The following is a 15,400-nucleotide window of genomic DNA, read 5'->3' as shown; positions in this document are numbered from 1 at the left end:
TCAGCCTAGATATGCAGAGTTTATGTTTTTAAAATGTGTGAATAAAACAACTTTCTTCTTTTTTTTTTGTTCTTGTGATTCATCTCACAAGAATTAGAGAAAAGAGGTCATACTGTACACTATCGAGGTCTCATTTTGGTGTCATATAGACATTGGAGAACAAAACAAACAATGACACCAAAGTTACACCCAGGGCAAACTGAATACTTTTACAGTGTCCTAGAGTCATGGATCACTGAAGCGTCAGACCAACGCTGTCCCTTTCAGATCAGCCTCACTTCCTTGTAATTTTCCATAGGTGGAAAATCCCCATGCAACTGCCCATCCACGTCCACATAAATGAGTATATGTGGAATTCAGGGCTACTACAATAATAGTAGTAGCAATACAAATAGATAATATCAGTGTTTGACATTTGATATGGTAGAAGTCTAAGTATTTTTCACAGGTTTATTTCAAATACATATGCTTACCATACATAGTGAAGTTTGTATTCATAAACACAAAAACAAGATATACTAAACATAAGAAAAAAGTTTTATACACTTCAGATGTTTTTTTGGGGAATTCACTTTAAAGGTGCATTGTGATACTTTTCTGATGGAGGGTCTGTCAAATACTTTTCTCCATGAAAGTGTTATTGCTTTGTCTGGAATGTTTCACTGGTGGTATTAAATCATTTTTTTCTTCACAGAGGCCAAACCAGACCAAGTTACAGGTCAGATCTTTGGAGAGGCAACCCCGCTCACAGGCAGAATTCCTGTTTTTCTAGGTATTTTTGAGCAGTAAAAACACCTTTAAGTGAATAAGTGTAAGGTGGAGCTGTTTGATGTCATACTGTGGAACTTTCCCGGAAAAGCAAGGACATATCCATGGAAACACACAGGTGACAGACCCTCAATCAAAAAGTCACGCAGTGCACCTTTAACATTTGTAGGGAAAGCCACAAAACAGGACAGACAATTTATACAATCAAGTGGTTTGTAAACATTGCACATCAAATTCAAAGACAGAATGCTCATGTCTAAAACCAGACTTAAATATCCAGCTCTGAAGTAAATTATGACCCAGGTCTATACAAATTTAAAATAGAACTGGGATGAGAACCACTGTTTTTCATTAAATGTATTATATTACACAAAATGGATTCTTAAAACCATGTTAGAATGTTGTTACCACATCAAAAACATGCTCAAGGTTGTATTTTGGTTCATTCACACATGTGAATGATTCTTGTGTATGGAATTTGAAAACACAGTGGAGCACTTCCCATATTACCACACAATATCATAAGGTAGAAGAGAGTGTTTTCAGTTTGAGAGAAGAACTCAGTCTTTGTGTGTTAAACACGTGAAACCAAACAATTCCAGTTATGTTTGCGATGAGGAAACAACATTATAACAGATCATAAATAATGTAATATGGGCCCTTTAAATGCCTGGTAATAGATTAGATAGGTTAGTAGATTTCCACTCAGCTGATACAAATATACCACAAGGTTTATATGACGATGTTCTCAAACAACTGTTATCATCACTGCTCGGGTTAAACTTTAACCCTTCGTTATAATATATTACACATTTCTCATTCTAAATATCAAATTAACAAAATAATAAAGCAGGTTCATGAAATTTACGAGGTTAAGAGGAATGCGTTTGGGATTGGCGTAAAAAAAATTTAAAAAAACTGTTTCAAGCAAAATACAATATTTTACAAAAGTGTTATGGGATGATGGTGTTTATGACAGTGGACACGTGTTTTATTACCTTCCTATGTGGGACATGAGTTATCTTATCGCAAAGGCCAGCACACAGCTTAATATGTTGTCATGGTAACAGCATGCATATCCAGTATTGTAAGACGACAGAGCAGATCATGTCCCTACTTGCCTTACTGTTAACATATATGATCCCTGTAGTGCACAGGTTTGGATAAATATTTGCTCTTCTCATAATATTTAGATTCTTAAAAAAGCCGCCCTTTGCTTTGCACACTCCACTAATGAACCCTGACAAAGCTCATCTATGAAGTGAAAACCACTTCAGGTGACTTTATTATAAAGCTCACTGACAGAAGGGTTTATAATGAGCAAAGGGTGGCTCCTGCGAGAAACCGGAATCTAAAATATAAAGCATATTTAGATAGATTTAGCTTTCTTTTTTTCTTTGCTAAATAATTCTATATGTACATATTACTTCATTATTTTAGGTCTTCAAAGTGTTTCTACAATGTAGAAAGTAGTGAACAAAATGAAAAAACATTGAATGAGAAGGTCTGTCTAAAAGACAGTGGTATTGAACTGTCAAAATAAAAATACAGTTTGTCTTCTTTGGTATTTACACAGAAACAGAAAACATGTGACATTTTACAGGGGTCTATACACAAAGGTAAATTCTTAGGAATGTTCTTTGTGGACTGATCAGAACCCTTAATTTTTTTTAAATTTACAAAATATAGTTACGATTTCTTAACATAGTTGATGACACATTTCTCAACATAGTTGATTACACAATTGTATTGTTGTATTGCTACACCAATACACATGACTCCTTGTCCAAAGCTTAATCCGCTTCCTTGCTTTTCTCTTTATGACCAGACCAGGTCCAAGCATAATTTATGTTAGAAGTTCCACTGATGATAGAGGACATCCCATTTTGTTTATAGGGAGTATCGTACGTGCCACTGTCACAGGACAGAGAGCTGGGTGAGTCTGGACTGAAATTGGTAAAATGTGGTTGAGTTAAGTAGGGACCATTACTGTAGTCCTGTGTTGGTGTTGGCAGAGTGTTTTCATCAGACCCGAAGTCGGAGCACATTGAACTGTCCAAACTGTGCAGAGAGTTGCTCACCTTGTCTGAGGCGACTGTGAGGTAGGATAGAAGAGGTTTCCTCTGTGGACAGACAGTAGAGTCTGTAGTTTCACTGAACGGGGCTTTTCCTTGTACCGACAACATGAGATGTCCTTCACTGTTCCTCTGTGTCTGCAGCAATAATGGCTGAGCTTCACTGTTTTCATAAAACTCTACATTGGACAATGTAATTGTCTGTAGTGATGGCAGTAAAGATCCACTTTTGACCAGACCCTCTTTACTGGATATCCACGAAGTATTTTCCTGAGCTTGGTCTGTCTGAAGCTGGTGGCACTCTCCATTCTCTGCAAAAGCTACACCACCGTAAATCACAGAGGAACCAGCGCTGTCACAGTGGTAATGTAGCCCTGGACTATGAGCTCCAACTGCTCTGTCAAAAGCGTTTTCTGGCCAACTAAGTATTTTATTTGAATGTCCATATTCTCCATCCCCAACAAACGAAACAGGTGCCGTCCGCTGGATCTTGGCATACTCTGTCTTTTCATTTATTGTTGAAATTTCCAGTTTGGAAACGTTGTTATCCTCCTCTGGATTGATAATGACTTTATGTGAATCACTCAGTTGTGGTTTGAAGACCTGTGGGTAAAGCAAAAAGACCCATTAGCAACACAGATGCTAGTAACATCATATATCATCATATCATTTTAAAGGTGCACTATGTAACTTTTTTATTGGGGATCTGTCACAGGCTTGTTTCTATAGATATCCCAAAAATGTTCCACAGTATGATTAAACAGTTATACCTGACATTTATTCATTTACAGGTGGTTTTATAACTCAAAAGTACCTGAAAAAACAGACATTCTAACTGTGAAGGCGTTGCCTCTCCACAGATCTGACCTGTAACGTGGTCTGGTTTGGTCTCCATACAGATAGAAAGGTTTAGTACCATACTGTGAAACATTCCAAACGAAGCAAGAACCTCTCCACTGAGAAAAGAATTTGACAAACCCTCCACCAGAAAAGTTAAACAAAGCATCTTTAAAGTCACAAAAAGATGTGTGCTGTTCCATTAAAAGCACCCTCGAACTGGCCCAGAAATCTTTTGATGGATTGCATTTCTTGTGAGGCCAAACAACAGGTGAATAAAATCTTACCAGTGACTTTGGCGGGATTTTCTTCACATCTGTGACGTAGCGCTTTACACAAAACACTGTCACCAACGCAACAGCTGCCAGAACATTCACACTCAGTACACTCAGGATGGTCCAGGGTCCCTCAGAATGAGCTGAAGAGAAAAAAACAGATCGTACATTTATGTAACAGTAGTATGTGTCTAACTCAACAGGGTCAAGGTCAATTTGATTTAAAAAGCACATTTACTATCTGACAAATTTAAATTCTAGTGATGGAGGTTAACAAAGTTAAAGTAGTAAAATACTGTACTCAACTTACCTATCTATACTTTAAGTAGATATTTGTACTTTCTAATCCACTTTTTTAGTTTGAGACCTGCTGAACTGTCTACTCTACACATTTGTAGTTTGAGCAAACAAAAATGTACAGATAAAAACAGCTAAATAATTCAATTGTTTCTGTTGAACAAAATTCAGCACAAATCTTTATCAAAATCAATACATTTGAAGCTTTATTAGATCTGAAAATCTGCACAAAATACTTTTTTATTCTTACATTTTCAAAGGATACTTTAAGACTTATACCTTGATTTTGTCATGTGATACTTTCAGTTTTATTTCAGTATTTTCTGCTCTAGTAGTACTTTTACTTAGGTCAGACCAACAGTCCTAGGGAAGTGCCAAATTTACAACCAGGAGGAAGCTGGTATAGACTGTGGTATAGACTCCCAGTGAGTGTAAAGCAGGTACAGCAGAGGAGAGAGGGACCTAGTTTGCTTTAGTGGAAAAGAGCCAATGTGATCATACAAAGATACCGGGTTGTGCCAGGATATTTGCAGTTGGACTATCTAAACAGAAATCTACACAGCTAACTCTATAAGGGGAATTCCCCCAGCAGTGGTGGAAGAAGTACTCAAGTTCGTTACTTAAGTAAAAGTATAGATATTGAAGCAAAAACTTCTTGAGTAAAAGTATCACATAAAAAAAATCTGCTTAATAAAGTATTAAAGCTAACCTAAAAAGTTTTTTAAAAGTATTTTGTGTAGGTTTTCAGATCTAATAAAGCTTCAAATGTAGTGATTTTGATAAAGATTTGTGCTGTATTTTGTTCAGTAGAAACAACTGAATTGCTTAACTGTTTTTATTTGTATATTTTTTGTTTGAAGGTTTATTTTTAAGGCATTTGTAGTCTGAGCAGACTTTTCAGCAGAATTCAAACTATAACAAAAAATACTTTTACTTCAGTCCTGTTCAAAAATGTAGTAGAGTAGAAAGTGCAGATACGCTGCCCTCAAACATAGTGAAGTAAAAGTAAAGAATACCCACTCAAGTAAAAGTACAGATACCTGTAAATAAATGTATACTTAAGTACACTAGCTAATAGCTGTGCATTCCCTGTACTTAGACTCCTCTTCTTGACAAAAGGTAGCAGTGCAGTATTGAGTTAGAATGGGTCCTGTCTGTGTATGTTGCAGTGTTTAGATTCAAGGTGGGTCTGTTATTATGGCAAACTACCACATGTAAGTAATACTGTTGGATTTCTTCAGGGATTGTGTTTTCTAACCTGGTCGTGTTACACAGAAGGAAGTGTTTTCACTCAGCGGGCGTCCCCATTCCTTTGCAGGCTTATACACCACATAGCCACAGTACTTCATCTGCTCACCCTTTAAACTGACAACAAAGTGCCCTGAAGTGCTTTCGAGCTCCTGTAGAATAATAATTTTGTTTAGTAATTACCAACACAGAAAGGTATCATGATTGTACACTGGTTTCCGTTTGTAATCTCACCTGTGCTGCCATTACAGGTTCTGTAATAATCAAATTGTAAACGGCCAATGCTTCAGACGGTCCCACTTTATTTTTTCTGAAGATTTCTGTAATAGACTCATTGTTTGGTCCTAGAGGAAGTTGGACAGTCACATGTAAGTCAGTCCTGTTTATGTTGTGAGATACGATTGGAGCACCCAAAACAGCTGTAAGAAAAGAAAGACATGAATACAGAATAGTAGATACGTGATTGTTAAAGATAAATAATAAAACACATACTTTCAGCTATAGGTCTGAATCTTCTGGTCTGGCCATAATCTGAGTTGCCAACCATAACCTTGGCTCTGTAGTCGACATCATAGACGGCTGGGGTCTCTTGGGTCAAGTCACACCACTGCTCTGTAATGTTCTGACATTCAGCTTTCATCTGGAATATCTCCTCATCAGTGTCAATGGCACTGCTAAGATAAAAACAACAACAAACATTTGTTTTAAAGAGATAATGGCTGGTCTGTAATTTCATATTAACATACAATTGCAGAAAATTTTGGTAACATAAAAAGGTGTACAGTTGCAAAACATCTTTCGGTGACAATGGCTCAGGTTGTAAAGTGACCTAATAAAATATATTGAGCTATGAGCTATATATATATATTTCTTCTACAATTTTGAGCCATGCATGCTGTCAATGTGAAGATACTTTCCCAGGCTTTACTTAAACTGTGGTGTGAACATAAACTGACTGGTTTGTGGTTCATGTCTCTATACCATAGCTGCAGTGGTTGTTTGCCACATAGGCATATATTGTATGCAGTATCTTGTAATGAAAACATTACAAAATACTCCAATCATTATTAGTGGTAGTAGGTATTAGAGTTTTATGAAAATCATCTCTGACACAACACTGCATAAAAATATGATTCTGTGATTGTGAATTGGGAGTAAAAGATAGACCAGATCTAATTTATGTAAAATAACTACACCATTACAACAGTTTGAGTTTCACAGACTCTAGAAAGCTGCGTCAAGTAGGAAAAGTCAATGGGATAAAGGTGGAACTTGACATTTGTCTGGGAGCCACATCAGGACTAATTAGAAGAAGTGACATTTGTGTTATGTTGTGATCATTTAGAGTCTTGTGTGAAAAGAAAACACAGTTCAGCAGGAAAGACACTATGATGTATTGTTTAGTTCTTGGTTGGCTGCAGTAATAATGATACAGGATAATATAGCCATATGTACCTATACAACACACTGTATCGGACCGTCTCTCCTGGAAATTTTGGTTCTGCAGCGTCCCATCTCAGGATATTGATGAAGTTTTTGGAGGTGAAAGAGACTTTCTCACATTGGCTGCTGGTAACACAAGCTGTGGAAACAGATATGCATCATGACCAAAGATGAATGCGGCATTCCTTTTGTTCAACAGTAAATTAAAACCAAAATGTAGAGCAGACATTGAATAGGCTCAATTTTCACATCTTTTTTATAAAGTTGGGTGTTTCCTTGCTTAGTTGCTGGTTATTTTGTACCTTTAAAATGTTCTGCATAAAAGTAAAAATGTGGTAAAATTAAGTCAGTATTTTTAAGAAACAATATTTATTAGATAACTTTCTAAAAGCAAATACGATGTGCAAATATGCGTGAGACCTAAATCTCTGACACACAATTGTAGCAGTGCACCATTGTTCTCTATTGTTTTTTCTGTTGTCTTGTGTTATTACGTCATCGCATATGAGATTTCCATCAGAACAATTTGCAAATAACTTGTAAAATAATTTATGTATTTATTTAATTTATTCATTCAGAACATTAAACATACAAGAAATGAATGAAAAGGAGCAGAAAGAAGAATAATCTATGAAATGATAATTAAATGAGAGCTATTTAACGATGCAATAAATATAGAAGATTATACTATGAGCGAAAGCAGAAAATGTATTGCACAATCACTAAAAGTATTATTTAATTTAAAAAAAAAAAACATTTAACTTTAAACCTGTTGCATTAAAATCTAGTCATCTGTCTTTCTTATATATGTGTGATTTGAAGTGCGCATTCTTAACTCACCGTAGCAAAAGAGGAGAAAGATGACCATCCGGGACGTCATAATCTCAGCAGTGAAGACCAAACAGGCTGTAGTCCTTTTACATCCAATCTGAGCGCTTTATTCCAAAATGTCGATATGAATAAACACCACAGAATTCACATGTTTCTCTCAAGTCTAGGATTAGATTTTGTACCCAGCAGCAGAGCATGTGAGAAGTGAGTGTCTCTTCTCAGGTGTACAGGTGTACTTTGGAACACGTTATCATAGTTCCTGTTTATTTTTACAGTACGTCCCGCCCATTTCTAATTCAATCCTTGCGCATGACTTCCCTATGCGCTCTGTCCTTCTTGCGCTGCCTCGCTCCTTGTTGAATGCGCATGTACGTCACACCGGCCATTCCGCCCGTCTTTCAGGTTTGGGCTAGTTTCAACAGTTTACTGGAAGTCTGACAGAGAAAGTGAAACCACCTTACCTTAAGCATGGGATGCACAGGTGGTGGAATCTGAATCAAAGTTGACTCATAAAAGAATGTCATGTAAAAGAATGTCAGAAAAATGTCTTCATGGCGATGTAATTGCTTTGCCTTTGCCTGAAATGTTCCATGGTATGACATTAAACGTATCCATCTAGCATTTATTCATTAGAAGTGTTTCTATTGTTCAAACAAACAATAATTCCTTCTGTGAAAAGAGGCGACTCTCCACAGATCTGAACTGTAACCTGCTTGTCTCTTAGGTTAAATCTATACTGTGGAACATTCTAGGCACAGCAGTAACATTTCCATGCAGATAAGCAGATGGCGGATCCTCAACCTTACATTTATTCAATTACTGCTTTAATAGCGCAAAATGTAAAAAAAATAAAATAAAATAAAACAGGTACTCTGACGGTGAGCGGGGTTGCTTCTCCACTGACCTGATCTGTAACTTAGGATAGAAAAGTTGAATACCAAACTGTGAAATAAAGACAAAGCAATAACATCATGCAGACATTTGATGGGCCCTCTGCCAGATAAGTTATACAATGGACCTTTGAGTTACAAAGAGTGACGTAAAACTCAAGTCAGAAAAGAACAAAGGTTACATACGTGACTGGGTGAAATGAAACTTTTTTTTTTTAAACTTTTGCAAAATTCTTCATATATAAATTAAAATCTTAATTAATTCAACAGAGAACATGGCAGCTCCCTCATGTGGAAGCAAACACAATTTAAGTAATGCAATTAAAATATGGTGTTGCGGCTGCAGGACCTTGACGCTAATTGCTCATTTGAGAAGAGCACATCAAAATCAAATTTAGCAAAACAACAAGCTCCCATAGATTATGTTTGGAGTTGTGGGCAGAGCTCAGTGGGAGTTTAAAATGAACCGCTCATTTAAAAAGGGCTTTTGGCTTTGCACGCAGTGGGGTTTGCTACATTTTTCATTTGTAGTCCTTATAAAACAAATGATAAAAGGTTTCTAAAAACAAATTGCCATGTAGTGTTAAAATTAGAGAAATTATAGCTGGTAGTGAGAGATAAATTATAAGAGTGTTAAACATGAGGCCTAGGGGAGTTTCTGTTCAGCATAATCAGATGCCAGCAAAACAAGTCTACAACTTTTGAAAGACAATTGTGCTAAAAATAAATAAACCATTTTCTGTGAAGCATATTTTTCTTGACATATTTAGACATATTTTTCATATTACTTAAATAATATATACAATTTCCCCTCAAAGGTGCACTGCAGAAAATTTCTAGAGGCTCCAAAACCTGCTTGTCTCCATGGAAATGTTATTGTTTTGTCTGTAATGGTCCACAGTATTCATGGTACATCTACCACAAGAGAGACAAGCAGATTTCAGCACAGGGCTACATTATAGATCAGATCTGTGGAGAGCCGCCTCTATTCACAGAAGGAATTATCACTGTGCAAAGAAACGTTGAAACATTTTTTAGGGTAATTTTTGTGCATCCAATCTCAGTCCACTGAAGGTGCAGACTTTCGAACGTCCAGTATTGATGTTCCCAGGATCTCTGGATGAGGGCTAATTCTAGTCCAAATGAGGTCGTTGTCGACGTCTGTTCTCTGTTAAATTTAAACTCATTTTAGACCATTTTTATAGGCCTACTGTTCCAAGGCTCTGTGCATAATTGCGATGCCATTTCAGACAGTGGCATAATGTTCCAGTAAATTTTTGTCTGAGCAGCAGGTAACTGGAAACGCATACAACGGTGTATAGCAGTTCAAATTTGCCACTGAGCCGTACGAAGCTACAGGAAAATAACAGGATGTAGTTAACAGGTTCTTCAACTTCAAACTTTAAATGTCAAACTTAAAAATTCACCAACTTTTCCCTGACTAACATGCAGAATTTTCATGATCTTCTCTATAAATAACTGTGGAATAAATACTGGAGCCTTAAAAACAAACAAGCTATTTCTTTTTTGTTTGTCTCTACCAATCAATACATATTTAGATTCACACGTTTCCAGTACAAAACTTTATCAAGAGGTTATGCAAAACCCAATCAATATCACATTTAGGGACAACAACACGCCATTACCAAAATCACTACAAATGCCTGGAGTGGTGTTTCGGCCAATCAGAGTGGCGTTTATTGGTTAGGTTATGATGATGTATTGCTTCAGCCAATCAGAGTGGTGTTGAGTGGTTGAACTCACAAAGAGGCCCATAGAATTATAATCATTTTTATGAGTAGGCTATAATTTTCTTGTAATTTTCACCTGTAATGAATAAATGCTAGATGGATATGATTAAAGTCATACCATGGAACGTAAAGTCTACCCAGGAAAGTAATAACATCTCCATGGAGACAAGCAGGTGGCAGACCCTCCAATAGAAATGTTACGCAGTGCACTTTTTACTTGTGGCATGCTCCAATCTTAATATGCCCAATGGTAAAAGCGTGAAAGTTTCCTCAGACTTTCCAGATATGTTTGAAGCAGAGACGGAGCTCTTTCATGTGAGTTAGAAGCAGTATGTCAGAGCCACCTTTATGTCACTTTATGCTCCAGTGATTTCAGGCCTGAGAGAGCTCATCCTTTTTCCTCATCACCAAATGAATTCACAGTGGAGGGTTTGCAGAGATAACAGGAACTTTTAAAGGAACCATATTACACTATTTTTTGATCTACAGTGAGTTATAATGTTTCCTCATCACAAACATATTTGGAGTCATGTTTTGTTTCATTCACACATGTTTAACACACAAACCCTGCACATCTAGGTTGAGATCAAACAGAAAGCACTCTGTTTTACCTTGTGATGTCGTGTGGCAATACCGTGTCTTTAAACTCCATACACCTGTACTAGAATCATTTGAATAATTTCAGACCTGGAATTGTCAAGGCTGCTAATACTGTTAACTTGAAAACTACTACTTCACAGCATCACAAGGTGGAGCAGAGCATTTTAATCTTTGGAGATGTAGACAGACTAATACTAAAGCAGGGTTACTCAAATGTGTGAAAAGCAAAATCAGCTCCTGGTATGTTTTTGAGGAGATGACAACATTCTAACATGGCTAAAAGCTCACAAGAGTAAATTATGTGTAAAATAGGACCTTTAAAAGCCTTGGATACAAAGTGAACAGATGTGATGCACTTCTGTGGACTCTCAAGTCTCTACTAGTTTTGTAAAGATCAATAACTCCAGGGCTGAAATTATCTAAATAATTCTAGTGAAGGTGTATGCAGTTTAAAAACACAGGGGAACACTTTCTGCATATTTAGGCTTTCAAATAGAAAACACTCTTCCACCTTGTGATGGCATGTGTTAATATGGGGTTTATATGTTAAACATGTGTGAATAAAACACAACTCCAGCAATGTTTTTGATGAGGAAACATTATAAGGAGACCAGAAAACAGCGTAATATGGGTAATTTAAATTGTCAGTTTGGGATAAAATGAAGTCATAAATAGTCACCATATTACCAGTATACACGTTTTGTTAATAACCCACAATTTAAATATTTTGAATAGTTTTGAACTGGTTTCCTTCTTACAAATTCATGCTCGTGAACCATAATATGCAGATTGAAGGTTAAATTTGAATACATAATCCAACAATAAATATATTAACTCCTTGGCTGCTACTGCTTTCAAAGAAAACTAATGAAAGCTCAGATCAGTGAACTAGTGGCAGACTCACTTTGCTTCTGAGGTGCTGTTTTGACAGTAAAGGGTCACAAACAGAAGGGCTGTTGAGACCACAGACAGGCAGATGAGAGTGAGATAAAAATGCAGCCACGAACATAACCCTTGAGAGAAGAAGACTACGGCCCCCTGACAGGTAAACAACATCACCACAAGAAGAGGATCAAAGCGGTCATCTTTCAGTGCATTCATATGGGCAGACTTGAATAAAACTAGGGATGCACCGATACGGCTTTTTCTGTTCTGATACTGATACTTTGTCTTTAAGTATCTGCCAATACCAGATAACAGATACCAGTGCAGAGGCTGAAAATATGATTTATTTAGAAAGCATGATTAAAAAAAAAAAAAAAAAATATATATATATATATATATATATATATATATATGTTTTGTAGCTGTTATTTCTAATTTTTAGTAATTACAGAACAGCTTTGAAAAAATACAAGATTAAAGGTTCTGATGATGGTGGGTGGAGAGTCCTTGTCTCAAGTGGAGGAATTCAAGTATCTCGGGGTCTTGTTCACAAGTGAGGGGAGGATGGAGCGTGAGATTGACAGATCGAACTGTTGTGGTGAAGAGGGAGCTGAGTCGAAAGGCGAAGCTCTCGATTTACCGGTCAGTCTTCGCTCCTACCCTCACCTATGGTCATGAACTCTGCGTAATGACCGAAAGGACGAGATCACGGATACAAGCACTCGAAATGAGTTTCCTCCGCAGGGTGGCTGGGAACTCCCTTAGAGATAGGGTGAGGAGCTTGGTCACACGGGAGAAGCTCGGAGTAGAGCTGCTGCTCCTCCAAGTCATGAAGAGCCAGCTGAGGTGGCTCGAGCATCTGTTCTGGATGCCTCATGGGTGCCTCCCTCGGGACGTGTTCCGGGCATATCCCACCGGGAGGAGGCCCCGGGGAAGACCCAGGACACACTGGAGGGACCACATTTCTCAGCTGGTCTGGGAACACCTTGGGGTCCCCTCGGAGGAGCTGGAGGACTTGTCTGGGGTGAAGGAAGTCTGGGAGTCCCTGCTTAGACTGCTGCCCCCGTGACTCTGTCCCAGATAAGCAAAAGAAAATGGATGACGGTTCTGATAAAAGGTTTGCCATTATGTTTCCATAATGTGAGTGCTTTGGCTGAAATTTTCACCAAATTTATCTATTTCCATGGAGACAAGCACTAACCACTAGACCACACTAGAGGTCACCTCTGTGGAGAGGCTATCCCACTCTCAGTAACAGTAATGACTTGTCTGTTTTTTGATCCAATAAAAACACCAGAAATTAGATAAAAGCAACAAATGTAAGCTTAATTGCATACTGTGGAACATTCTAGGCAATGCCAAGACAAGCAGGTGGAGGATCATTCACCAGAACAGTTACATACAAGACATTATGGGCCAATAAATCCTCTTATTACACCAATTTACAGACCAAAATGGGATATGGACTGAACTGATACCTTGAAACTGATATCAGATACATCAAAACTTTCAATATCAGCAGCAATATCTGATACAAGTATTGTATTGGTGTGTACCTAGAATAAACAATAAACAATCAACAAATTCAATACTTCAGTACTTCAATACTCTTTGATACCACTGAGGTAAATGCCCGTATGAGCCTAATTAGTGACATTCCTAGCTGAGAGTTAAAAAGGCTAAGAATATATAAAGGGGAGTGTGTTGAAAACATAGCAGCAGAAATAGCTTGTGTGAACAGCGTGGCTTTGCTAATGGCCATACAGGCTGTTGTGTGATGTGCCCTTTTCATATATTAATGAGGAATGATTTTCATGTAAAACTCATCTACAGTGTGTCTGGAGACGAAGGCCCCAGTTTGATCTCCACTGTGATTTGTGCCTAATGCCACAGCTCTCACCAAAGCCATCATTAACACAAGAGTGAGGAAACAAAGAGGGAGGGTATGTTTAAAATGATGCTTTAAGATCCTAGTGAAAAGATGATGAAAAGAAATAATGATGGTGAATAATGATGAAAATAATATTGTGAATTAAAGGTTAATTGTGTGACTTTTCTGGTGGAGGTTCCATGGAGATGTTATTGCATTGCCAGGAATGTTTCACAGTATGCTATTAAACCTTTTTATCTTCATGGGGACCAAATCAGACCAAGTTACAGGTGTGATCTGTGGAGAGGCCAGCCCACTTAGTCAGAATGTCTGTTTTTCTAGGTATTTTTAGCCATAAAACCACGTGTAATTGAATAAATGTAAGTTAGAGGTGTTTAATGTCATACTGTGGAACATTCCAGGCAGAACAATGACATCCATAGAAACAAGTGACGGACCCTCCACCAGATTGTAGTGAAAAGATCCTGGTGAAAATAATATTAGGTTTAAAGTAGTGACTTAAAGTGTTTATCAAGCATGGGGGGGGAAAAAGGAAAATAAAATTATAAATAGGCCTAAATATATCAATAAAAGGAGGCCTAGCATCACTCTTACTTGGTGGAAAAAGTGAGCTAGAGGTGGTTATTTTTTGTGTTTTTGTGTCTTATTTTCATGTTTATTATTGTATTGTTTAAAGTTTTATTCTATTGTCCTTAATGAAGAAAAAAAAACAAAAAACCACCCACACCGACAAAGAAACACTGCACGTTTAGCAAGGAGTGACCATCTTTGTAAGGGCATCTGGGATCTGAAAATGGGATCTGCTAGACTCCAGAGCATTCATTCCCAGATCAAAGACAAAGCGTCAATAACAAGTACATGACCCTGTACATTGCTTCAACATCAGGTCTCTGTGTAGGATTTTGCTGGATATACAGATCAATTATCACACCCACTGAATAATGTATTGGATTAGCCTGGACACACACAAATGTCAAGGTCTGTGTACACTTTTCCTTTGGTCACGGGAACACATTTTGACACACAATAATTTGCTACAGAGGAATATCATGATAAACGGTAATATTGTATCAGTGGCAAAAAGGAGTTTCAATAACAATAGAGCAGGATAATAAACCAGGAAACCATAAAAAAAAATCCCGTATCATTAAAAAACATGAGTTGCAACAAATGACTTGCAGAATGAACAGCTAAGTTACTTTGTCATCTCTCGACAGCTCACATTTTACCATATTACATTAAAAAAATTGCAGTAATCTCAGCACAACTGCAAAAAAAAAATTATATATATATATATATATATGTTGTTCTAGCTTTCAAATTTTGAACAATAAGTCAATATAATAATAATCATGACAGGCCTATGAGACTTGTAATTCACTTTTTGCAATGGAATTTCTATGATACATAATTAAAAACAACCGTTAATAATCATACATTTTTTTCTGTCACTGGCCCCAAACTCCTGATGAAACTGCACCCCAAAATGTGCACCATCATAGACTTTGGTCTTTTAATTCCAGGCTCAAAATGTATCTATTCTTCTTCTGGCTTTTTACACTCAGTAATGCAGTGACACTTTGCAGAATTAGTTTTATTTAATTGTTTA

At 37.2% G+C, this 15,400-nt stretch overlaps 1 protein-coding gene across 1 annotated transcript; it reads right to left on the bottom strand.

Moving 5' to 3' along the window:
* Positions 1–449: 449 nt before the first annotated feature.
* ifnlr1 (interferon lambda receptor 1) lies at positions 450–7,990 on the bottom strand. The gene is made up of 7 exons (XM_055163244.1): positions 7,784–7,990; positions 6,956–7,082; positions 5,993–6,174; positions 5,735–5,919; positions 5,511–5,652; positions 3,968–4,098; positions 450–3,446 (listed from the first exon to the last, which is right to left on the bottom strand). Exons 1-7 carry the CDS (start codon positions 7,821–7,823, stop codon positions 2,562–2,564), a joined length of 1,692 nt encoding a protein of 563 aa, XP_055019219.1. The 5' UTR covers positions 7,824–7,990; the 3' UTR covers positions 450–2,561.
* Positions 7,991–15,400: the final 7,410 nt, after the last annotated feature.

This window comes from Boleophthalmus pectinirostris, unplaced genomic scaffold (assembly GCF_026225935.1).
Source record: "Boleophthalmus pectinirostris isolate CB_2022bp ecotype Guang Dong unplaced genomic scaffold, ASM2622593v1 HiC_scaffold_6, whole genome shotgun sequence".
Taxonomy (NCBI): Eukaryota; Metazoa; Chordata; class Actinopteri; order Gobiiformes; family Gobiidae; genus Boleophthalmus; species Boleophthalmus pectinirostris.
This window is presented reverse-complemented; position numbering and strand designations above follow the sequence as displayed.